Genomic DNA, 27,999 nt, shown 5'->3' with positions numbered 1-27,999 from the left:
AAACCAATTTACTATAAGTTCATATTAAGATAGCAACATTGTTTTTAATGTCAAAAAGTTATTGACACTATGTTGACACATGTAATCTCAACTGTCAAACTAAATTGTGTCATTTAGATCAAACACTTCAAATACAATTTATTTCAAAACAATACAAAGTTTTCTACTTCTATGACGAACGTATAACAAAAACCTTATTTTAATACTTTTGAATGGTGGTGTGTTAAAAAATCGTTATCTTGTTTTTATGGTAAAATGGAAGAAGTACATATAAATACTTTTGCGTTATCATTTCAAAATAATCGCGTAAGTATAAGTTATTAATAGTTAAAATTAATATAATCAATATTATAAATATTTGTTTTGTATAAGTTTTGTTTCACATGTTATATTTAGTATGTATTTACATCTTAAATTATTTTAATGACTCTCATATTGTATTTCCAATTTGTATTATTAACATGACCTGTTGAAGTGGTCTAAACACTAAACTGCTTCACTAGCATGATAGTTTATCTAATTATACCTCTTGTAATTTAATTAAGACTTTATATCAATTTAGTAGTGTGATTACCTACACATACACACAAAATGTAATTTAATTAAAACCGTGTCCTAAAAATGTTGAAATATTTTTTGCTTATATGTTTCAATGTAAGCATAGTTCTGTGTTCCATTCTTGAATTATATATTTCACTGTTCTCTTTTATTAAATGGGTCATAGTTGTGATGAAGTATGGTGGTGTTGGAAAACAAATTAATGAGAAAATAACTAGTAAAATAAATAAAACATCAAATTATTATTACAATTTGACATTAATAACAATATGTGAATCAACTAAACAAGTATCTAATCTTAGTGTTGTAGAAGAGAATGATAACTTAGAAAAATGGCTTAAGGTAAATTTATAATTTACATCAGGGGTTCCCAAAGTGGTTGATATCAAACTTTTTTTTTATCAAACGGTAGCAAACGAGCAAACGCCCACCTGGATTCGCCGCAATAGCGAGGCGACCGTTGCCCATAGACATCTGCAAATGCAGATGCGTTGCCTAACTTTAATCAACGGAGAAGGGGATGTACAGAAAGAGGATATTTCTCCTTCCTATGCGTCCCCTCTTCCGCCAAATCCACTTCCCCTACCCATCCTTTCCTAATAAGAAGAGGGTGGGAAGGGAAAGAGGACTAAAATTAGGCCTCCGTTACCACACTCATCAGACGAAACGCGGAATTGCTTCCACTTCACGCCTGTCTTCTGTGTGGTCGTGGTATTGTACCGGTCGACCAGGCCAATTTGTGCACCCAACAAATATTGTTGTTGCGGGATCTACCACTGTTAACTTAAAGTAAACTTAGAGCATTGCTAATTCTCACTCTGACTTCTTCTATTGACCTAAGTCAGAATGAAAAATAAATAATTGATCTTAAAAGTAGGTAATTTAGCCATTTGGGTCTGAGGTTACAGTTAATTTTGGAAAAGGGGTCACTTGTCCAAAATAGTTTGGGGATCCCTGATTTACAGACTGTTCGCCTATTAGTCATATATATTGGTTGTATATCTTAGCAAAATTGATCAGAATTTTCTTCTAATGAGGCTGGCTTTTTTCTTGATCAGAATATGGCTAGTTGTAATAACAATAACAATCTGTAGTAATTATTTTAGGATGTATTTACATTAAAAAAAATGGTCAGAAAAATGTTTGAAAAGATAAATGTTTTCTAAATGTTATCCCTAAAGGTAAAACAGCATTACTATATTAAAATCTTTCCTAAAAAGTTTTCTAAAAACCTTGTTTAATAGAAACAGGCCAAGGTTAATTTCTTCCTTTAGAATATTAACAAAGGATCCCAGTATTTATATTATAATTTATGGACCTGTTGAAAAATATTTTGCTTTACAGAATTGTTGAATTCTTATAGAAATATTTTTTGTTCAAAACTTGTAGTATGCTCACATTTTTGGCTTTGTTTTCCCTAACTTCATGACCTGAGGGCCTAGATATTTGTGACAATTACCATTGTCTTCGTCAGTTATGTCAAAATTAGTGATTTTTGATTTATAATGTTATACTATTAAATTTATACTTTACGCCCACTGCACATAATTTAATACAAATTCAAATTTTGTTGATGATTATATGATGGCAATTCTCACAAATATTATTTCTAGGCAAACAGAACGTAATTGAAAATCGTGCAAATAATGGTTAATTATTAATAATGTCACATACAATAAACCTATGACCCCGTAACAAATTTCTCGTATAATTAACAGGAAATTAACCTGTTTACTTTTGGATAATAATATGGGATGGGAATTCGTAAATAATAAACTATTACATATCAATTTTAATAATGTTAATGTAAACAGTCTTCTCACTATCATTGTCTTTGTTTCAACTGGTTCGATAGAATTTATTTATAACTAGCTGTCGCCCGCGACTCCGTCCGCGCTGTTCTTCCGGACTAAAATCTTCATCTATGACGAATTTCGTATAGATCCTTTCATCCATCCATCTAAACATTTGCATTTATAATATTAGTAAGATGTAGTATCATTTATTGGATACAATACAATTGCAAATATATATATATGTTTAGATAGTAATATGTATTCAGCACTGATAAGTTGACCTGCATTTAGTATACATTTATATTACAATGTTATATTATTATATTCTACATATATAGACCAGCGGTCGCCCGCGAATCCGTCCGCACGGAATTAATAAAATCTTAATAAGTAGTCTATGTGTTTTTCCAGACTATGTTCTACATTTGTGCCAAATATCATCAAGATCTGTTTATCTGTTCCCAAAAATGTTTTTCTTGTTTAAATACGTATACAGGGTATCTCTACAAGCATTTTTTTAAAGGTTACAGATATTTTTGAATAAATTTTTGCATAATTTTCCAATGACTACTAGAGATTTATTAAGCCTTACTAATTAATATATTTCATAATTTCGGAAATTCTGGAGCCAATTCACAACTACTATTTATGTAAATACTAGATAAAAATAACTGTGTCGTATTAAAACGGGCTTATTATACACCGACAACATTTTCTATTTGGATCAGAATATGAGCAAAATCATTTAAATAACCTTCGACGGTTTTAACTTATTCGCTAATCGTCTGAATATTGATTTGAAGGTCATTTAGACGAATCATTTTCTGTTTTGCAATTATTACCATAATGTTGCCAGTACAGTTTTGCAACTATAGATATATTAACATGCATATTCTAACTACTAATTTTAGGCAGACAAATTAACGACTGACACTACATAAAAATCTAATTCAGTGTTTTCTTTGGCATGTTTTTTTTTGTTTTTGTTTAAAAGGGTGGTATTTATAGTTGTCGGTATTTGTGAATATACACTTAGGGTAGTTTTAAGTAAGTCAACAGGCAGACGGTACTTATTTGACTAAAACACGTACTAGGTGACTTGCATATTTCTGTATATTTAATAAATGCATTTGCAAGGTTAATATATAAATATTAAATATATATATATATATATATATATATATATATATATATATATATATATAATATAAATGTAAAAATGTAAAACACTGTAGTTATCTGGACTTGTTGGCCTTGAAGTGGTCACAATCGTTTTCGTAGTTGTTATTAACATATTATGATGATAAAAATACAAATATACTTTATTGTGCACTATCATGGAGTTACAAAAAAAGAAAGTACAACAGGATTTTCACAAAAGGCGGTCTTATCGCTAAGCAGCGATCTCTGCCAGACAACCTTTGGGTTGAAATTAAGCTAAGTAAACCAAATCGGTAGGGTGCACACGAACAGTGATAAGAAATAAAAATAAAAACAATAGAAATATTAATAAGAGAAAATAAAATAATACAATATATAGCCAAATTAGAGCTGCAGATAGTGATCTTTGACATGTTTTTTAAACGATACGATGATACATTCGATCTGCGGCTATTTTTAAATATGTTATGTAATAGTAACGTTGTTTGAATCAAAATAAATGCAAAAGAAAAATTTGATTTAAATCTATATAAAGCTGGAAATAAGAGATAATTAATAGTCGATGTTGATTGGCAATCTCGGGAGAATACTTTGTGTTTAATTATTGGAACTGCCTCGAGCTACTGGGAATAAGACTTTCCTAATTTGACAACGTCTTTTCTGGAACTCCGTCTTATGCCTATCGTACACAACCGCATAAGCGAACTCAAAACGAAATGAAGCGATATAAAACTGCGGTGATTTTTGTTCGTCCTAGCCTTGTTCTGGAAAGGTTACTACGCAAAACCTAATGTAACACCATCCGGTTTCGTTTATTTTCTGTGTCTCAGTATTCTAGGATTCGCTTAGCTTTGGTTCCGGTCGCTCACGCGTCTGTGTGGCAACAGGCGTTGATTCTCGCTACAATTAGGGATTCCAATATTTTGCATCTAAATTAAATTTCGCGTGTCGTCTTACACGTGCCTTTAAACTCACATTTTAATTAAAATTGGTCGTAGATCAAGATACTTATATTGCTGGAGTTGTTATGGTAAATGTGATGTTTTAGTTGGACCAATAATTGAACAAGGAAGTCCTATTGAATAGTTCTTGTTTGGTTACAGTTAAGTTACTGTGGACAAGATTGTCAGAGAATTCCTTCGGCGCTATGGAACATGTACGGCAATAAAGTACATTATCTGGATTTAAGGTATGTAAAGCACGGAGCGAAGAAACATCGACTTAGCATACGCCTGCGTTATTTCTTTCAAAATTGAAATACATATAGTTTTCGGGTTCATAGTTGACAGTTCTTTTTTATGTGTTGTAATGACGTAATAGATTAAATAAATTTAATTGTATTTAAGGTTTTTTTTAAGATATAGTATATAATAGATATAATAAAAGTCCATCGTGTATGATGTGGTCGGAATACGCTCATGAATTTTAGACGATTCCACTTTAACTTTTTCATTTAAAAGTTCAAAGAATCCTGTCCAGATTTTATGAAGCGTAATTTCATGAAAAAATGCTTTGAACATTTTATTAAGACATATTTTTAAGTCAAATATTTCAATCGTTTATTTTTGTTATTCTTTAGTTAATTCTTTGCTTTATATTTTTTTGAATATATTGCTATAGTAAGTTATAAGAGTACAGTCAGTCTATTTATTTTTTAGTTAACAACTCTCAAATTGTAATTATTTCTTTGTTTTTTTCAAAATGAATGGGATATGTTTTTATACATATATCGGCAATGCAAACTCAAGGTTAGAATCATTTTATGTGTACTTTAATTGTTATGAAAAGATAAAATTTTCGTAGAAAAGTTCAAACTCTTTTCAAAATCTGTATATTTAAATACACATATTCAAAAGTTATACCAAGTACTCGAAGGTAGAGTATTGCTTTGTAGGACAAAGTGTCTAGTAATTTATTCATTCATTGAAGTTAACACCGGTGGAACTAACTGGTTGTTTGTTACCTAGAAATGTAGACATTTAAATGGTAAGAAGCTTTGTATGTGTCAATGCTTGAATAAATAATATATTTTCATTGAAACTTAACAATTATTTAATTCTTATTGTTTGGAAATAATATTTAATAGAATTGATTTAATTAAAATGGTTATTGTGAGAAAACTATAAATGATAGATATATGCTATCGCGGACTTTTATTTAGCACATTTAAAGAGCTACAATTCGTCAATACATCATTTTTATGTAGGTCCTATAGTTTAGCCTACGTAAGCGCTGAAAGCAAAAATGTCCGTAATTTTCGCAACAAATTTTGAAGCTATATTCAAAATCTATTAGTCTTCTAGTTATTAAAAAAAAAAAATGGGACCCATCTGCAAGCACTTCCTTTCGATTAAAATAATTTTTATCAAAGTCGAACCACCAGGGGCAGAGATTCGCAGTAACACATAAAAACAGTCGAAATGATAACCTCCTTCTTTTTAAAGTCGGCTAAAAATTGTAACAGGTTTGTGGTTTGTCTACAAAGTTTTTATATAAATTGTACCAACTATTACATTCATATTTTATTTTCTCGGAATATCTGATGTAGATTATCTATCTCAATTTAATATTATCGTTCATGATTATACAGAGGAGGGAAGACTGATTATCGTAGATCGATTTGAAAGATCTTTTGTGTCAACTAAAAGGTGGGGAGAAGGGAAGGAAAAGATTGAATTAAGATTATGCTAAATAGAGCTATGAACGTTTAGAATAGAGCACTTAGTACATTCTTTTTGGACCTTCGTTCTACAGAATGAAAATTCCAAATCCATTATACAAGTCTAGTAATTTATTATCTTCTTAAGTAAATATTATTTGATAATATAAACCAGTATTTCTTTACAGCTATAACAATATAGAAACACTTAAAGGATTAGATAACTTCACGAGGTTACAGGAATTGATACTTGACAATAATAAATTAGAGGACAATATAAGGTTTCCCTACATGCCCTACTTGAGGACACTTTCCTTAAATAACAATAAGGTATGTATTCTATGTATGTATTATAAACATACATACATTTAGACCTTCGGTGTTAACGTTATACGTAAGGTATTTTTATCGTGGGTAAGGTGGGTGTAAAGTTTTTTTTTTTTTTTATTGTACGCGAGTGGGAAAGTGTAGCGTGAATAGGCACTTGCACGTGCCAGCTTCAGCCGCATCACCACATAACATTAGGTGGACTAGTTTATTTTGGTTTTTCATGCTAATATTGTAAATCCGAATGTTTAGATGGATGTTGAATATATCTTCAGAATGGCTCAACATATCTTGATGAAATTTGGCATAGATGTAGAATATAGTCTCAAAGAACACATAGGGTAGTAATTCAGTGTTTTTTTTATTTTGCGGGGACGGAGTCGCGGGCGACAGCTAGTCTATAATATCTGTAATGGTATGTATGTAAGTTCCATTGTGACTACCTGGAGCCCAAATGTATGAATCGATTTATACGAGCGAGATGTTATTCTATTCGTATTTATTCAATGGGTGTCATAAGGGTCAGTCGGATTTTTGGTTTTTCGTTTAAGAAATGGTAAAATAATTGTTCAGCACTGGCAACACACAGTGTTGTAGGGTTACTACGAATAAAAATAATGATTAGTTTATTGCTAATGAAGTTAATGCTGTATAAATTTTGTTAACTTTTTTTTAGTTACTTAATTTTATGAAATCTTGGTACGAATAATTTTAATGTTGCTATGTGAAACAATTCTAGTCATTATAGTCATATAACAGTAGGAAGGAATGCATGCCATTAGGAAGTAATTGAGTGTGGTCAAAATCGTTCTGTTCGAAGGAAGCAATCGTAGTAGTTCAATTTACTAATGCGCGTTGCTTATTGCATTACACTAGTAATAGTACCTACATTCCTATAAAGCTGTAAAATGAACAATTAACTTATTTAATTGTTACGACAAGAATGACAATCTCATTGCATTTTTATCCAATTTTTCATTCATATGATTTGGTAGAAATATATACAAATTCTATGTATCTATAAATGAAATATAAAAAGTTTATCCGAACATTTATTTTTAGTTAAACATTGACTAAACCAAAGGATTTGTAAAAAAAAAAAACAAAATTGATTTGTTCAATAATTTTGCTTTACTTTTCGACTTACAATTTCACAAAAGAAAAGTTTATAAATCCTTCAAATAAATCCAATATCCATATATCTAAATCCTTCGATGTTTCCTATGTGACACAATATTTATTTTTTGTGCTCAAAGCTGACGGATTTGGAAGGGCTGATACAAAAGATCAATGAGAAAATGCCGGCACTGTCTTATTTGAGTATACTGAGCAACAAAGCTTGCCCCAACCAACTCTCAGACTCCGATAAGGATGACTCCGACTACCAAAGATACAGGTAAAGTACTCTTGATATCTTAATATGATGCTTTTTTTTATAGGAGAAGTGGGCAAACGAGCAACGGACCACCTAAAGTTATTTGATCCGACGCCCATGGACATCCGCAACGCCAGAGGAATCGCAGATGCGTTGCCGGCCTTTAAGGAAGGTATACGCTCTTTTCTTGAAGGTCCCTAAGTCGTAACTGTTTGGAAATACCGCCGAGGACAGAGTATTCCACAACACGGCTGTGCGAGGTAGAAAGTTTCGCAAAAACCTCGTCGTTGTGGAATGCTACCCATCGAGATGGTACTGATGAAATTTGGCGCTCTGACTTTTGTTGTGTTGTTTGCTTTCGTGACGAAGGCTCTATAGTCCTCTTCCCCTCACCACTCTTTTACTATAGGGATAGGATGGAAAAGAAAATCGAACTCGGCGGTGGAGGGGCCGTAAGGGAAATACTCTTTTTATGAACGTTCCCTTCCACAATTGGTAGGCAATGTATCAACAACTTGTTAGAGATGTCTCTTCGCAATTTAAGCGACTTCAGGTGGCCGTTTGCTCCTTCTTCACCCAAACTATAAAAAAAAAGAAGAAAATAGTTATATGTCTTATGAGATCTTTTAAGTTATACTATTTTCGTCAGAAGGGTCGATTTATGTTAATAATATTATATCTGCTACGCCTGAACGAATCTAGATGAAATTGAGCATCCAGAGAGATTACGGCCCGTAATAATGCCTAGGATACATATCTCAGATAAATGGGGACATATTCCAGTAGGACAGATTTGTTTTAACTTTTGACATGTTAAGTCTGCAACGAAATAAATAATATTTTTATAATGTCAAAAGTCAGGGGTAACAGCTAGTTAATGTATGCAATGTTGTATATAATTAAATATGTTCAACATATTTATTTATGGAATACGATGGCAAGCGTGCAAAGATTATATAATATTAAGTAATCGCAGCAAGACAATAACTTGCACATGCGTCTGCCGCTTTTAAGTAGAAATAAACATGTAAAATACATACCCTTCTGTCCATCCCTTCCAACTTCAAATGGATATAAATTGTAAGAACAATTTTAATACCGTCTTTACAGTATTTTTATTATTCACACGTTAGAAGGATATAAAATGAATAAAATGTAGCGATAACACTACGAAAGTATCCGTGCGCAATCTGACATTCAATCCCCAATATAACAAGGAAGTAAAATGTCAATAAGCATCCTTTTATCAGCGTCTCCTCACCATAAATAGGGTATCGTGTTTCTACGACGTACGGAGCTTATTCTTAATATTCTGATTACATTTATCAAACTTGTTTTATGGATAACAGAGTAATGATTTACTGAGCATTGTACACGAGTCTATAAAGTACATAATTTTTTACAAACATTCATTTTATCATTATCTGTTATAAGCCAGCATTTAGTTAACTTTCTTTTTTTATAAAGAACAAGCTTCAATAAGTAATTTTTATTAATAGAACCAAGGTTCCCAAGGTCCATAGAAGTCCCGGTGGGGCTTTACGACGGCCATAATAAAGTTAAGAGTTCACAAGTTGAAGAATAAAATGCAGAATTTAAACCGGAATATTTTTTTAAAGTGTCTACAAAAAAAAAGTGAATATCTAGTTTAGAACATTACTTGTTTCTTAAGAATATTTGTGTACAAATACATCCATTTCAGACGTTTATTACAACGGCCGATGTTACGTGACCAGGGTAATGTATACTTACTCTTACCATTGGTTTCTGTACAAAAACTATCTGAACAAAATTTCTGTATAAACATATCGTCATCCCTGTTATTGTCTTTGTCAAATATGTTTTAACCCACGCCTAGTAATTCATATCTGACATAAATAATATTGAAGGGAATCCATGTCAGTATTACGGACGCATTTAATCAATAATTTCTCTTGACTTGATATTACATCGTTACAGTGATTTTACTAGCAAAAATATCGGTTTATGACATCGAAAGGTGACGCTTCGAAAATCTCTACTTCGCTTTATTTTTATCGCTTTCACTTTTATTATTAAATGTCGAATTTGTAGGAAGTTAACCACAGTAATTCTTATTTAATCCCGTGAGTATGTATGAATTATTTTATATGTACGAAGAAAAGTTTTGAAATTACCCTCATAACAGAATTGACTCATCATATAATACAACAGAATTGAAATCAAGGAATGCTTACATTTGCTTCTTTTTTACACTTAGGGTTAACTAATAGATATTAAATTTTTGTACCTACTTCTTTTTTTACATACAGTAGCGCTCAAAAGTATTTTGACAACATAATTTTTTTTTAATATTTTTTATAAAATAAAAGCCCATCGGAAAATGTCTTGAGTATAATGTAGAGTAGTGTAACTGCGACTATTTAAGCATATCAAATTACAACTTGTTTGTTTACACGCCGCGCCGCCGAACGTATTTGACTTACCGTGAGTTCAAAAGTATTTTGACATGCATTTGACTTGACAAACTCTCGCAGATTACTTGTTCCTTAGTTTTTATTTTTACGTAAATTTACTTTTTGTGGTTACTTCAATATGCCTAAGTGCAAGGAATATTCTAGTGATTTCAAAAAAGCCGTTATAAATGCATTAAAACAAGGATTGAAACACACAGAAGTTGCTCGTTTGTTTAAAGTGTCTCGACAATTAGTTAGCTTATGGAATAAAGTTTATAACAAACGAAAAACCGTCGAAAGTAAGCCTCGAACAGGCCGTCCAAGAAAAACTTCTTTTTACATCGATCATATTATAAAAAAGTTATCAGCAAATGATATACGGATGTCCGCTGTAATGATAAAAAATGAATTAAAAGAAAAATATAACGTAGATATTCATGTTTCTACTGTCAAACGACGCTTAAAGGTCCTAGGGTTACATGGCCGAAGACCAGCTAAAAAACCTTTAATATCGAAAAAAAATAGGAGGTCTCGTCTTGAGTTCGCGAAACGGCATATATCGTGGTCAAGTTTACAGTGGTCTAAAGTTTTATGGAGTGACGAAAGTAAATTTAATTTAATGTCATCTGATGGTATCAAGTACATTCCGCGTCCAGTAAACAAAAAATATGATTATCGGTATCAAATACCCACAGTTAAACATGGAGGTGGTAGTGTGATGGTTTGGGGATGTTTTTCACGGTCTGGAGTTGGACCATTAGTTCGAATAGAAGGAAAAATGGATCGGTTCATGTATGCAAAAATATTAAAGTCTCAGATGTTACCATATGCTTAACATCACATGTCAGCTAAGTGGTATTTTCAACAAGACAATGATCCCAAACACAGATCAAAACATATTAGTGACTTATTAAATCGTGAAAAAGTTAAAGTTCTTAAATGGCCAAGTCAAAGTCCCGACTTGAATCCGAATGAAAATCTCTGGGAAGAATTAAAACGTAGAGTTAAAACCCAAAATTATTCGAATAAAAACGTTTTGTTTGAAACTCTAAAAAATGAGTGGGATAAAATTCCAATAAGTCGATTACAAAAATTAATCGACTCAATGCCGGAGCGATGCAAGGCTGTCATAAAGACCAAGGGATATGCTACTAAATACTAATATATTTTTTACTGTAAATTATAATTATGCATTAAATTAATGTTTTTTCAAAAATGTCAAAATACTTTTGAGCCACCATTTTCCTAATATTTAAAAAATTAAACTTTTTTTTATTACGAATAAGGACCACTTTGACACCATTTTGTAGTTTATTCAAAAAGTGTTAAAAAAATAATTAAATGATTATTGTGTATCATATTTACTTTTAATTAAACTATTAAATGTATTTGTCAAAATACTTTTGAGCGCTACTGTAAATTTAGAAACAACACATTCTGTGAAGCAAAACATGATGATGCAACGGTCACTCAACTGCTTTGCGCCAGCGTGTTTGACTTAAGCCTAATTTAGGGTAGTCTTGAGCGCTTTGTTGGGGACGTATATGAGCTGATAATGATGATGAATTTGTATACATCTTAGATACTACGTGATCTACAAGGTCCGTAGGTTGCGGTTCCTCGATTCGCGCAGTATATCTCCGTCTGAGCGTTCGGAGGCAGCTGTCCGGGGCGAATTCATGCGCGTGCGCCGTCCGCCCGAAGCGCCCGAGTCGCCCGGGACACATTCCTGCCAAGACACGAACACTTTCGTACGACCATTGCCCGTTGACTTTTCATCGCTTGGCAAACATAAAGGTACATCTGTAAAATAAATCTGTAAATTAGTTAATGGCTCCATTCTCTATCTCTGTTATTAATTAAAAGACGTTTTATTTATGCATAAAATTTTCAACATGTCACGTAAATTTTAATCGAAAATGATTACGCAGATTACGATAACAATGTCCGTAAGTAGGTGATATATTTTGTATGTTGTATGTACATATATATAACATGGACTTTGTTTCCATTGTTATCACCTTCTGTAACTTTAATTAATCTTTTTAAAACTATTCGGTGTTGTTACTATTGTTCCTATGCATGTCATATTGTAACTGTCAATTAATTAAGTTATTAAAGAAGATTTTTCTTACAGGTGCCTACGGAAAATGTCGATACAAATACACTGGCAAACATTCTGAAGGTAACAGATTCATTCTAAATAGCGATTTGTGACAGCAATTACTTGCTTAATGCTGAAATATATTTTTACGGACCCTTCAATGGAATTTTTTTTTAATATACCAACGTTGTTTTTGTAATTTTAAAAAATCTCTGTGTTTTAACTTTTATTTATTGTAAATTAACCAAAATTAGGAAAAAAACTTTATTAGTTTTTAGTTTAACATTTCTAAAGTTAAAATCTATATGTCGCAAATAAGTTTGAAAACAAATTTTTCAAGTAAGTTTATTTGAAGATCCATCGTTAATGTGACCTGAATAAGATAATTTTAAATGCTTAATAACATCGTGTAAAATGTACATATATGTATATGTGTAAAAAATATATTTATTTACACGTATGTTTTGGTTTCATTTTACACTTTCCACCCTGTTCCTTTATAAACTATATTTACACGAGGGTAGGAACAGAAAGGTAGAGCCACAGACAGTGCAGTATTGCTATTTTTAGAACGCACACTTACTCTCATAATAAATAGTATTGTCTCGAACGTGTATGTTCAAACATCACTACACTGTATTGCTCTACTTCATTGTTCTGCCCTCTTGTGGAACTAGAACAATTTATTAAATACTAGCTGTCGCCTGCGACTCCGTTCGCGCGGAATAAAAAAACAAATAAAATTATTCTATGTGTTCTTTCAGACTATGTACTGTATCTGTGCCAAATTTAATCAAGATCCGTTGAGCCGTTCCGGAGATAGTTTCAAACAAACATCCATCCATCTAAGCTTTCGCATTTATAATATTTCTAGCTGTTGCCCGCTAGTCCATCCGCGCAGAATTAAAAAAGAACTTAATAATTAGACTATGTATATCCATACATTCATCTAAACTTTCGCATTTATAATATTAAGATAGTCGGTATTTTACGTTTTACCATCTTCAATTTCGACACCTCGAAAATGAATGATGCGTAGAACTTTGCGAAATTAATATTCAGTTCGTTAAGTCCCAGTCTCATTAGTTGGAACTCAACGATTTCTAAATGCCATAACAAAAGTTCAGCTTCATTACACATTGTTTCCTCAAAGCGGCCGGGACGGGATAGCAACGCGATGCTTACAACACTGGAACAAATAGACTTGACAAAGAAAACTTTGTCGTCACGTCGTACTTAGATTCTTGAGGAGATTCTTACAGATTTTAGTTTAATTAATAGACTACTGATATACAAAGTTTGAATGCAAAATGGTTTGCAAAAAAAAAAACTTGCGAACTATGTTTTTCTACAACTGGAAATAGATGAAGATAATAAGTTTCACGTTATAACGCGAACTCCAATGTTAAGCCTACTTTAGTTAGGTCACTAACGAAGAATCTCAGTCGTCTCTGTGGTGAAACTAACAATATTGTATCTGGTACAACTATACAGAAAGTTTCAATTACTTTTCCGAAAGTTTTGTTTCAGTGGCAAATGTTCCGGGTACAAAATTCGGTGGCAAACTAAACCACGAACAAATGAAATTCAAAGTTATAAGTTCTATTACAACTGTAACAATTATATTAAGAGAAACGATTTAATATAATAAATTTATTAAAGTTTCATTTAAACGACCTTCCGGTTATTAGGTTGAGCTAAGGTTTGCTAAATTCAATATTGACTTCACATTTCCAATGCTTAAAACATTTTATAAAAGAACCATTAATTAATACACCCTGTTAATTTCGATCACTTATAAGGAGAGAGTAAATTATTACTCGAAAATATGTTTGAGGCTTCTATTTTAGTTAAAACCGCTAAGGCTGTAGCACACTGGTGCGAAAGGTAACGAAAGATTACGGACGAAACAAAGAAACGAAGCGCCGCGCCGTCGTACTAAATAAATTATATTTATTTTCATGGTTATAAAAAATACTGAGATCCTCTGATTCAGTATTGCTTTCGTTAAAATCTAAGGCGTATGAACTATTATGTGTTCCAACAATAATAAAGATAAATGGAGACGCGAATGATCCGATACATTGATAGTAACTCGACTAGTTTGAATATGAATAGATGTGCCTAATTAAGTAATTAGCCCAATTAAATTCTGTATAATTTAGTGAAATTATATACAACTTATTTTCTTAATAAATTTGAAGTAATAATGTACCTATAAATAAAATTAATAAAACGACTAAAAAAATGATTTGATTTAATGTTAATGTTCGCGCAGAATTATAAAATAATAAGAAGCCTATGTGTTCTTCCAGACTATATTCTACATCTGTGCAAAATTTCATCAAGATCCATTGAGCCGTTTCAGAGATACCTTCTAACAAATAGCCAAAAATCTCCATCAAAAATCCATCTATCCATCGAAACTATCGCATTTATAATATAAGTAAAATAGCAGATTTTAGAATTTAACTTAAGTACAATATTTATTTAAGATCAATATAGAAAAGTATACATTGGTTAAGTATAACTTTTAGTTAAATTGAACGTGAAATAATTTCTAGTATAAACGTCATAATCGGTTTCGCAATAAAATAAATAAACTTTAGAGCTCTCGATTACCTTTTAGATATCTGCTATCGAACGTAGAGAATACAAAAGTGTGTATTTCCACTGATAAAACGACAATACAAAACATATCTTTTTTTCTTTTTTCTCAAAAAAGATGAGAAGAATAACAATATAATTTTGTATAGCAGTTTGCGCAATGGAACCAAAATTTAAAACGAAACTGTCCGTTCTAAATGTCCTTAATTATTTTAGCATTTTCAATGTCCAAACTGTTGTTAATTGTGTTCCGAAAAACATTTTCGGACACACAAATGTTACATTTACATCAAGTTACACAAAAACAAGTCATAACATTAATTTCAAAACTTTGATAACTTGAGGCATTACGAAAATATAGGAATTATTTTTTTACGCAACGAACTACGTGAGGACAAGTCAGAAATTAGACAGGATAAAGACGTGCTTTAGTAAAATGAAAATGCTGTTTATACAACACTTTAGATTTTGATTCGAACTTCACTATTGGATACAGGATGATGAAGAACCACGCTACAGATCTGCTTTTCTCAGAAGAACATATGTATCTAGGCAGTACACATTTATTAGAACAAAAAATAAATTCACGTTACTATGTTATCTGCTTATGTATGATTTTTTTATTTTTCTATCACATGGATTAGTATTTGTGAGAGATAAAGTTTATTTGTTAAAGTTAGGATTTGCGGAGCATGCGTAGTATGTAAAAGTCGACTTCATTCGTGCCGCCGCGCCGCCTGTCGCAGACAAGCTAACTTGAACGACGATATCCTTAATATATCCGTGTAAATAACAAATAAACATAACACCAAATACTAGTTAGTATCCCAAAATCCTTAAAAAAATAATATCAGAAAATGTTTTATAGAAAATGCAAAGCTTTTAGTACAGGTTTATTTTAAAAAAGAATAAAGTTTCAAGCATCGGCTCCCCGATGGGCTCGAAACTAGTCGGTGCCGACACCGGATATATATACGTGAGTATTTTAGCCGTTCCTATATAAGTTATAGTCTCGTAGAATACAAAAATGTTTACAATTTTATGGCATTTGTATCAAGTTGTAAGGAAATTTACTGACAGAACAATTTTCTTAAGCATTGAGTATGAACATAGGTGTGACTTATCTGGCCGAGGGAAGAGAGACTTATACTTTCCTATAATGTGTACAGTTTGTGGTACATTTTACTAAGAAACTGTTATTCTTTCAGAATTGGGCTTTGGTAAAGTAATTTGAATTTATTCCTAGATGTGTTATCTATCATTAAAAAAAATATTTTATTCTACGAAGACTCAAACTAATGTACAAAACTTTTGCTACTTCGTTTAGTTAGTAAAGATGAATTGACGTACTGAGATTAAGTTATAAGAAAGTTTGTTCTTTGTGTAAGTTTTATAACTTTTAATACTTGAAGCGCCTTATCTATATATCTTAATATATATATTTCTTGTGTGCGTGTGTATGTGACTGAACTCCTCCTAAACGACTGGACCAATTTTGATGAAATTTTTTGTGTGTGTTCGTGGAGATTCGAGAATGGTTTAGATTTACAGTTTGGTCTACTGGAAAATGTTTTTTCAATTAATTTCTTATTTATAAGGAGTTGTTGATTTTGGAATGTTTTACATTAGATCCGGCGGACGGCGCTATCATCGCATTCAATATTATTCTATTTCAATTTTAGTTTGTCCCGACAGATGGTGCTACGATTAATTTGAAAAAAATTTTGTTATTCAATTCATGTGCTGATTAAAATATTAAATGTAATTATTTTTTAAAGAGTTTTGAAGTGTGTATAAATAATTTTGTGAATTCAGATGTTTTTTTAATTAATTTTTATTTGTAAGGAGTTTTTGATTTTGGAATGTTTTACATCAGATTCGACGGATGGCGCTATCATCGCATTCAATATTATTCTATTTTAATTTTAGTTTGTCCCGACAGATAGTGCTACGATCAATTTGAAAAAGTATTTCGTTATTTTGTGTTATAATTGTGTTATTCAAGTGAAGTTGCTAATTAAAATATTTAATGTAATTAGTTTTCGAAGAGTTCTGAAGTGTATATAAATAACTTATACATTTTGTAAATTTAGTGCGGAATCGAAGTGAGTATAACCTTCAAGTTTATTTGTGTAGTTAGAGGATTGAATTTTTTTAATTATTTTTATTGACAATTAATTCCTTTTTGGAGATATTAAATAAAAAAACTCACAAAATGCGATTACATGTTCTTTATCTAAAATTTGTCATATATTTGTCATTATATTTGTCATAATAAATTAAAAATTCATTATCAATAAGTAACTCATATTCATTGTATATTATTTTGCAATATTTTATTTTTGTAGAAAAATGCCACGTCTTCGTGGAAGAGCAAGAAATATTGGTCGACGTACTCAGCACGCGCAATTAGTTCATGATCATCGATTGAATAGAACAGTAGAAGAACATTCTATGGATAATGTAAATTTAAGAGATCGAGCTGCATGTACACGTGCAAATGAAAATTTAGAGCAACGTGCTCAACGTCTTCGTGCTAATACATTAAGACAACGAGAGGCACGTCAACGAGCGACCAACGCACATAGAGAACGTAACCAACAGCGAGTACAAGATAATCGAGCATTGGCACGAGCATCACTTAATCGTCTCGCGTTTGAATATGATCCTGAAATAGATTATTCATCACATGCATTGATCACGATTGGTAGTATGGACAAAGAGTGTCAACATTGTCATGCTTTCAAGTACAAAGGTGAATCAGCTGGTTTATGTTGCGCATCTGGAAAAATATCACTGCCACCGCTAAAACCACCACCAGAACCTTTAAAAACGCTTTTAGCTGGAATCACATCTCAATCGAAATTATTTTTACGGAAAATTCGTAAATTAAATTCATGCTTCCAAATGACATCATTTGCAGCAACAAAAATTATTCATAATGAAGATGGCCGTAATTTTGAATCCACATTCAAAATTCAAGGCCAAGTATATCACCAAATTGGTTCGTTACTTCCAATGCCTGATGCCGATCCAAAATTTTTACAAATTTATTTTATGGGGAATGAAGAGCAACAATCACATACACGCTGCGTTTACAACCATATAGAACAGATGGAGGAACGAGAAATTGTGGACATTTTGGAAAGGTTTTTGCAAAACCATAACCAATTAGTACAATTGTTCAAGACTCTTTCTAACAGACTGCAAAACGATAACTATGTCATTGTTATTAAAGCAGACAAAGTACCCTATGGAGAGCACGCAGGCACATATAATGTTCCAACCATTAATGAAGTGGCAGTTGTTATGGCTGGTGACCCATGTGAACGTAGAGACATTCGCATACAACGCAGAGATAATACGATGCAAATAATTCAAGACAATCATCGTTCTTACGATGCTTTGCAGTATCCGTTAATATTTTGGGAAGGAGAAGACGGATATCATTTAAATATTAAACAACGGAATCCAACTACAGGTACAACTTATAGATTATCTTACAATTTTTTTTTTGAATAAATAATTTTTGTTTATCTCATAATTATATTTATTTACAGGTGAAGAACTGACCAAGAAAGTTAGTGCCATGAATTTCTACGCATATCGGTTAATGATTCGTGCTAATGAAGATAATAATATTCTCCGCTGTAGACAGCTATTTCATCAGTACATCGTCGATATGTATGTAAAAATTGAAAGTGAAAGATTAAGGTATATAAAATTCAATCAAGCAAAACTTCGAGCTGAAGAGTATATTCATTTGCGTGATGCAGTAATCGGTAATGTAGATGCAACAAACGTCATTAACAACATCGGTACCACATATATTCTCCCATCATCATATATTGGTAGTCCACGTCATATGCAAGAATATATTCAAGACGCTATGACATACGTACGTGCATACGGTCGACCAGATCTTTTTATCACATTTACATGTAATCCAAATTGGGATGAAATCAAAAACTTGCTGTTGTCAGGTCAAACATCGATGCATCGCCACGATATCACTGCGCGTGTCTTTAAACAAAAATTAAAATCTTTGATGAATTTGATCACACATTACTCGGTTTTTGGTGAAACACGTTGTTGGCTTTACTCTGTTGAGTGGCAAAAACGAGGTTTACCTCATGCGCATATTTTGATTTGGTTGGTGGATAAAGTACGCCCAGAAGAAATTGACAAAATTATTTCAGCGGAAATTCCAGATCCGAATGTTGATCAAGAACTGTTTAACATTGTTACTACTAATATGATTCATGGTCCATGCGGTACTCTAAACATGATGTCACCATGCATGAATGATGGAAAATGTACGAAACGTTTTCCAAAACCATGTCAAACTGATACTATCACCAATATTGACGGTTATCCATCTTACCGGCGCAGAGACGTAGATAATGGCGGTCAATCGTATGAATTGCGACTGTCAAACGGTGTAAGAGTAGATATTGATAATCGGTGGGTGGTTCCATATTCGCCATTACTATGCAAAACCTATAAAGCGCACATAAACGTTGAACTGTGCAGTTCGGTGAAATCTATCAAATACATTTGTAAGTACGTTCACAAGGGCAGTGATAAAGCTATATTTGCTGTTCAAAATGTAAATGACAATGACGAAATAACACGTTATCAAATGGGTCGATACATAAGTAGCAATGAAGCTGTCTGGCGCATTTTTACGTTTCCTATACATGAAAGGGATCCTGCAGTTATACATTTGGCTGTGCATCTTGAAAACGGACAGCGTGTTTATTTTACAGAACAGACTGCACTACAACAAGCATTAACGGCTCCAAAAACAACTCTTACTGAATTTTTCAATCTTTGTAATCGACAAGATGTTGTTGGTCAATTCGCAAAAACATTAATGTATACTGATGTTCCTAAATTTTTTACATGGAATAAGCAATCGAAAAATTGGGAACCACGAAAACGAGGGATTCCAGTCACAGGATTCGCCGACATATTTATGACAAATACTTTAGGTCGACTATATACAGTTCATCCTAAGCAACGCGAATGTTTTTTTTTGCGTTTGTTATTGGTTAATGTTCTTGGACCGACATCCTTCCAATATTTACGAAAAGTCAATGGTATTTTATACGACACTTTCTTCGATGCGTGTCGTGAGTTACATTTATTGGAGGATGATAACCATTGGGATCTCACACTTGCAGATGCAGCACTGAGCTCATCTCCACAACAAATTCGTCAATTATTTTCAATAATATTAACAACGTGTTTTCCGTCTGAAGCATCTGCTCTCTGGAACAAATATAAAGACTCAATGAGTGAAGATATTTTGCATCGGATTAGAATTACTAATCAAAATCCTGATATTCAATTCTCCGCAGAAATATACAATGAGGCTTTAATTATGATTGAGGATATTTGTATTCTTATTTCAAACATGCCACTCATCCATTTTGGCATGCCGGCGCCGAACCGCCCAGCAGTAGATATCATCAACAGTGATGTTCAACGTGAACACCAGTTTGATAAGACTTCGTTGGCTACTTTTGTTGCTAATAATGAACAATTGCTTACAGCTGAACAACGAAATGTATATGATCAAATTAACGTATCAATTGCAGCACAACAAGGTGGATTCTTTTTTTTGGATGCACCAGGTGGCACTGGTAAAACCTTTCTCATCTCACTGATACTTGCGCGCATTCGATCACAAAATCATATTGCATTGGCCATTGCTTCATCAGGCATTGCAGCGACGTTACTTGATGGTGGACGGACTGCGCATTCAGCACTTAAGTTACCTTTGAATGTTCATACAAATCCCGAAGCAATGTGTAACATAAAGAAGCATTCCGGCATGGCTGAAGTTTTGAGAAAATGCAAAATTATTATTTGGGATGAATGTACAATGGCCCACAAGCATTCGCTTGATGCTCTCGACAGGTCCCTGAAGGATATCAAAGATAATACTAGGCTTTTCGGTGGTGCTCTACTGCTACTGTCTGGTGATTTCAGGCAAACATTGCCAGTAATTCCACGTGCGACATATGCAGACGAAGTAAACGCATGTTTGAAGGAATCTTATCTATGGCGGAGTGTCAGTAAATTGAGCCTTACTATCAATATGCGCGTTCAACTACAAAATGATCCATTAGCGTCAGGATTCTCTGAACAATTGTTAGACATTGGCAACGGTAAAATTCAACTGTATGAAGATACCCAATTTATTAAATTTCCAGAGAACTTTTGCAACATGGTGGCTACCAAAGATGAATTAATAAATAGTATCTTTCCAGATTTAAGATATAACTATACTAATCATGAATGGCTACGAGAGCGAGCTATTTTAGCTGCAAAAAATTTAGATGTAGACGCCATCAATTTTAAAATACAACAGTCATTGCCTGGTAATGAAATTACATTTAAATCAATTGACACCGTTGTTGATCCTGACGAAGTGGTCAACTATCCAGTAGAATTTTTGAATTCTTTAGATTTACCTGGAATGCCACCACATAATTTGCGACTGAAGATTGGCTCACCTATAATTTTGCTTCGTAATTTAAATGCCCCGAGATTGTGTAATGGCACGCGATTAGTTATAAAAAAAATCATGGGCAACATTATTGAAGCGAATATTTTATCTGGAAAATTCCAAGGTGAAATTGTACTTTTACCGCGGATCCCAATGATTCCTTCAGATTCACCTATACCATTTAAACGCTTACAATTTCCGATCCGTTTGGCATATGCTATGACTATTAATAAGTCACAAGGTCAAACGATGACATTTTGTGGCTTAGATTTAGAAAATCCGTGTTTTTCTCACGGCCAATTGTACGTTGCGTGTTCCAGAGTTGGAAAACCATCGAGTTTGTTTGTTTATACTCCTCATGGACTAACTAAAAATATTGTACATCCAATGGCATTACGATAAATTAAGTTTTTGTAAATTAAAAATAAATAAATATATATGTTATAAAATGTTTTGAGTGCAAGCTTTTTCACCTTTCATTAAAATGATTTAAAGTTTTCATTTACGATGCTGTTATTTATTTAACAAAGTAATAACTTTTCAATAATAATTTTCATCAAAGCGGTCCAAATTGTTTCAGCTCATTAAAAAAAAGTATGAAATTAAAGACGTGTGTACAGGACAACGTCTGTCGGGTCCGCTAGTCTATATATATAAAAGAAAGTCGTGTTAGTTACACCATTTATAACTCGAGAACGGGTGAATCGATTTGACTGAAAATTGGTGGGCAGGTAGCTTAGAACCAGGAAAAGGACATAGGATAATTTTTACCCGTTTTCTATTTTTTTTTTTATTCCGCGCGGACGGAGTCGCGGGTAAAAGCTAGTATTAAATATAGAACAATGTAGTTTGCACACAAAGTCACAAAATGTTTTTTTTTTAATTAATATTAAAACTTAACTTCAGATCCTGCAAATTATTTCACATTATTGGTTTTAATTTCTCTCTATTATTTTATTCCCCCCATTCAAAAGTTTACAAAAATAAAAATTGGCTTTTTGGTAAAATTCATTCATTCAGCCTCGTTACACCCACTGCTGGGCATAGACCTCGCCCAAAGATCGTCACGATTTTATAAAATAAAATGTTTTAAACATTTTGTTTTGAAAACTTAAAATGGTGCACGCCTCTGGTTGCTTATCGACTACATTTTATACTTTCCATATACTTCCACTTATTCAGGTATCCTGAATAAGTTGACATTGTGGGCGTTTGAATAGCAGTGTGGGTTATTGCCAATGTTTACGTAAAATACACTTTAGTTTCGAGACCTTTCTCTTTTTCTTCTCTCGATTGTGGTCCATTTAAATATACTACGAAGATTTTTATTCCACTTACCTTGAACTATACAAACACGAAGCTACAAAGAATTTAAAACTGTAGGCGGTAATTTTAGTTCCTTTTTACTTAATGAGACTTTATCAATAGAAAGTTTACTAAAAATACTGTCAAATCACCCGATTCGTTAATTGTGATTGTATTAATCACGGTATCACAATTAGCGATAAAAACATTCACGGCAAGATATTTGATAACGGTTTCGGTATCCGAGACGCATAAATACACGAGTTTAATATAAATAGCTGTCGACGGCAACTCCGTCCGCCCGGAAATAAAGATAACTTAATTAGTACCCTATGTGTTCTTCCAGACTGTGTTCTACATCAATTCCAAATTTTATTGAGATCCATGTAGCCTGGATATACCTTATAGTATCCAACCATCCATCCACCCATCTAAACATTCGCATTTATAATATTACCGCTGTCGACCGCAACTACGTCCGGGCGGAATTAAAAAACCTTAATAAGTAGCTTATGTGTTCTTCCATACTATGTGCTACATATGTGCTAAATATCATCAAGATCCTTTGAGCCGTTCGGGAGATACCTTCAAACATCCATCCATCCATTTAAACATTCGCTTTTATAATGTTATAAAGAAGTAAGGCAAAGACAAAACATTACAACACTTCAACAACACACTACTTTTTTTAAGTAGAAGTAGTAAAAATCAATAGCTGTTTTTTTCCTGTCGTTTTGTTTTGTTCTAAATACTGTAATTAATATTTATGGCGCCAGTAAAAGTCGACATTACACCGGAACTTTTTATACTCTGTATATTTATAGCGTTCTGTCGTAAACCTTCAAGCTTTTTCACTCGACGATTTTTATCGAAGTTGTGAAAAAATAAACAAAGAAATGATACAGGATGTTTACTAATATAATAATTTTTCTCAAATCATATCTTATGTTATACTAGGTTTTACCCGCGACTCCGTCCGCGCGGAATAAAAAATAGAAAACGGGGTAAAAATTATCCTGTGTCCATTTCCTGGTTCTATGCTACCTGCCCACCAATTTTCAGTCAAATCGATTCAGCCGTTCTTGAGTTATAAATAGTGTAACTAACACAACTTTATTTTATATATATAGATTCTCGTGTCACAATGTTCGTTCCCGTACTCCTCCGAAGCGGCTTGACCGATACTCATGAAATTATGTGAGCATATTGAGTAGGTCTGAGAATCGATTCTAATCGAAATCTATTTTTCTTGCCCCTATTAAGTTTTTTTAACTGCGCGCGGACGGAGTCGCGGGCGACGGCTAGTATCTTATATTATATTATTGTCTACAGAAATAATTCTAAAGTGATAATTTTTTTTATATATAGAACGATTGTTCCTTGTCTTTGAAATGCAAGATCACTAAAAACGTAGGCTACGCTGTTCGTTCCAGTTGTGGAAAATTATCCATTGCCTTAATTTTGGTATTCAAATTATATTCAACTAAAACCATCAGTTCGTATTTACTTGCCCCTTGTGGAATCTTGTTACCATGTTCCCTTCGATACCCGCAATATACATAAAACTTATATAATATTACTGTAATAAACCGAATGCAATATCGTTACAGTCATACTTACGAGTACTTTGAACACGTCGACGATATTTTCCAGTAGGGTAACACAATTCATAACAACCGTTATAAATCATACTGTATACAATGATAATAGCAATATAGCAAAGCACTCAATAAAAAGATATAAAGCGTAATATTTGCTTGTCAAATTAGGTAAGGGGCAAATTAAAGGAACAACATTTTATCTTTTGTTTTCTCTTATGAGTGTATCGTAACATGAATGCACGTGGTATAATTAATTATATGACATATATTAATAATTCTATTGTTTATTTATTTAAGTAGTCTATAGCTGAAAGAAAACTATTTAGGTCGTCAGGGGATCACGATTTTATCTACAGCAATGATTCGCAACATTTTAAGACTCCGCATTTAGAACATTGCAAACCAAACCTTTTGTCGTATTAAAGCTGTGAAAGCCATGACTGCGCAAGAAAATTGTAATTCAGCACAATACAAATCACTTTTAGTAACTTCTATTGTTGAAGTGATTCCATTTACTATATCTTTAAAATATGAAATAGCTTTTTCGAACGTTATTCCAAAATATTTATGTTAAATTAAGCAAAAGTAAAGTAATATTAGAATGGGAAAGAATAATTAAGGAGCAATCATTAATGTCATCAATCAATTTAATTAGCTATTTTTAATTAGCAATTTAAATAACTGATACTTACCAAACCTTAGATCCGATTATAAAATTTAACGTTGATTTTTTTAGCTTTTATTTTGTTTTGTAAATATGCTTATGATTTATAGGCTTTTGTAACATTTATTTAATGTGATTAGAAGTTTGAGTGTTTTGGATGTTTTCCAAACTAACTTTTCTTTTGAGACCCTTTTTTGACTTTGATTGATTTATGTTAGGTTGACGAACTTTCCCGTTTTGATATATATGAAAGGATTTTTCTGTTATCTTAATTGCCATGTTAAAATTTAGAAATAAAACGTTTCTAACCACAGCAAAAATAAACTGGAGTCCATGTCTGCTATTTTTTATTTCATTCGTGTGGTGTTTTTACTTTGTAAATCGATTCAATAATAAAATATTTGTTTCAGATAATTCGAAACAACTAACATGGAAAAAACAAAAGAATCTAAAATAGAATAGAATGGTCAACACCGTTCATTCGACAATCCGAAGTTACACACAAAAGTATCCGCATTGATTAATCAAAGATGGTTATTCAAATGAAATTAACATCTCGCTTTACAACTTCACGTGGGTACAAGATGGCTTCGTGTGCATATATGAAGAAACCATCGGAGAGTTCGTTACAACATCATTATTCAACATTTTCGTCTTTATAATGTACATAATATTGCGTTCGCACTTACGGCAAATGGATTGGTTTGTTTTGTAATCTACACATCGCCGAGGATGAAAAAGGTGACAAATTATTTTATAATGAATCTAGCAATCGGTGACATATTGATGACAATATTTTGTGTGCTATTTTCCTTCGTACCCGTATTAGTTCTACGTTACTGGCCATTTGGATCTATGTGTCGTGTGGTTAATTATACTCAAGCGGTATCAGTAATGGTCAGTGCGTATACCATGCTTGCAATTTCTATTGATAGATGTCTAGCTATTGTTCAGCCTTTGAGACCTCGTTTGGGGAAGGCCGCTGCGAAAGTTGTCGTGTTGGCGGTGTGGGCCGGAGCGGCAGTCACCGCCACCCCCATTGTTGTAGTGGCTCAACTGCATAAGCCATCGCTGTGGCATGTAACGTGTATGTATTTATATGCAAGAATCATGTACGAATATGCCAGTACATCATTTTAATACTGTATTGTCTATAATACTTGTATACATTAAGGACTACAAGAGATATAATGTTATATAGATAGATGTACGTACTCGTATACATGATTAGTTTTCCTTTTTGTACGCTCCTCGTTCGAACTCTCAGCACGTACGTCAATACATACGCACGTAGGTGGTTAAAATTATTATAGACTCGTTCTTTAGTAACGATATAAACCGTGATAAGATTATATTTAACTGTTATTGTCGATGTTCATGTTAAATCGTCGGTAAAAACACTGTACATTGAGGTTTGACTCCCGTAATGTACTGTGTTTTTGGATTTTTAAACATATGTGTATTTAACTGCTGTTCTTGCAAAACTCCAAACGTAAGGTGAGGATCTTCATTCCTTTGTCTACTTTAAAGAACATCATCAACAGCATTTGTCTACCCCCTGTTGAACCTTCCCCAATGCCTTGCACAGTATGCGGTCATACCACCTTCTGTATGTAACGACATCATGTCGTCCGCACTAAGACTCCAGACCAACTGGCCGAACTCCCGAGCTCCTAGTTCCGTTCCTGACCTCTATTCTTGGACTTTTCTCCTACATTTATCGTCACTGGCCCGGCTGATGTGGCCCAACTTTATGCATGATAGTGAAAACCTTATTTTAATCCATTTCGTGACTTAGCTTAACTTATAAGCCAAATAGAGGTCACGAAAGCGTCTTTCTAAGATTTATAGAAGTTAGATTAATTTATAACTTTTACATATAACTTACTTACTTAATAAGAGGATTAGACGTCGCGGTTGTAATATAACTTTAAATAGACGCTCATTTATAAGATTTATTAAAAATAATTACTTATTGTATATTTCTGTTCAGATGATAAAGATGATGGTGGTCGTCGTGATAGTTTTTATCGTTTGCTGGCTACCGTTGAATATTTTTACTGTAAGTTCATATTATATTCGTTAATTATATTTAGGAATAGTACTATAAAAACTTATATATTCTGTTATTTATTTTAATAACACATATTACAGACTTCACAAATAAAAAACTTCAAAGATAATGTAAAATTTTTAACGATGTAAGTGTATGGTTTTGTTTTTATTTGCTTTGGGTGTTAAATGGGGACAACGAGGCTTTGCACTCGTGGCCCGGTACGCCGTACGTTTGGTTTGCCCCCCACTGACTCGCAATGTCACACCCCTGCTATAACCCCATTATTTACTGTTACATGAACAGCAAGTACAGGCATGGATTTAAACAGGTATAATTCTTCTTCATCTTATCAGCCACATGTTGTCCACCGCTGGGCGTAACCTCCCCAAATGATCGATTGAAAGATTTTAACAGGCACCAGCAACAACAAAATCTGTTGCACGAATTTAAATACCACGACCACACAGAAGAGAGTCGTCAAGTAGGAGCAATTCCACGTTTCCGCCGTCTTATTTTAATCCTCTTGCCATTCCAACCCTTCCACGATGCTTATAAGGGTAGGATGGGAACGGGAAGTGGCTTTGACGTAAGAGGGGCGCATATAAAGAGGAATTATCCTTTTTCTGAGCGTTTTCTTCTCCATCGTTTGAAGGTAACGCATCTGAAATTGCGAATGTCTATGAGTATCGGTCGCTTAACTATTTCGAATAAGGTGGCTATTCGCTCGAAATAAAAAAATCTGCAATTGCCGATTGCAATTGCCAATTGCTATGGGCAGTGGTCGTAGAATACATAAAAGCTGTATTTGAATACATAAAAGCGGAACTATTGAAA

At 33.0% G+C, this 27,999-nt stretch overlaps 1 protein-coding gene and 1 pseudogene across 1 annotated transcript; both read left to right on the top strand.

Annotated features, from left to right (window-relative positions):
* Positions 1 to 141: 141 nt before the first annotated feature.
* LOC106720659 (leucine-rich melanocyte differentiation-associated protein-like) lies at positions 142 to 12,593 on the top strand. The gene is made up of 6 exons (XM_014515387.2): positions 142 to 306; positions 4,619 to 4,704; positions 6,363 to 6,504; positions 7,758 to 7,897; positions 11,894 to 12,108; positions 12,449 to 12,593. Exons 1-6 carry the CDS (start codon positions 256 to 258, stop codon positions 12,526 to 12,528), a joined length of 714 nt encoding a protein of 237 aa, XP_014370873.2. The 5' UTR covers positions 142 to 255; the 3' UTR covers positions 12,529 to 12,593.
* Positions 12,594 to 17,374: 4,781 nt separating this feature from the next.
* LOC106720725 lies at positions 17,375 to 27,499 on the top strand (annotated as a pseudogene).
* The last annotated feature ends 500 nt before the right edge of the window (positions 27,500 to 27,999 follow it).

The sequence above is a fragment of the Papilio machaon genome, chromosome 8 (genome assembly GCF_912999745.1).
Source record: "Papilio machaon chromosome 8, ilPapMach1.1, whole genome shotgun sequence".
NCBI lineage: Eukaryota > Metazoa > Arthropoda > Insecta > Lepidoptera > Papilionidae > Papilio > Papilio machaon.
The sequence above is the reverse complement of the archived record's forward strand: the minus strand, read 5'-3'. Positions and strand labels throughout refer to the sequence as shown.

Excerpts from the sequence above, each read along its gene's own strand:
- LOC106720659 (XM_014515387.2), top strand. The coding sequence starts at position 256 with ATGGAAGAAGTACATATAAATACTTTTGCGTTATCATTTCAAAATAAT. Across the intron at positions 4,705-6,362 it reads GTACATTATCTGGATTTAAG|CTATAACAATATAGAAACAC; the intron begins GTATGTAAAGCA and ends ATTTCTTTACAG. Across the intron at positions 7,898-11,893 it reads TCCGACTACCAAAGATACAG|ATACTACGTGATCTACAAGG; the intron begins GTAAAGTACTCT and ends TATACATCTTAG.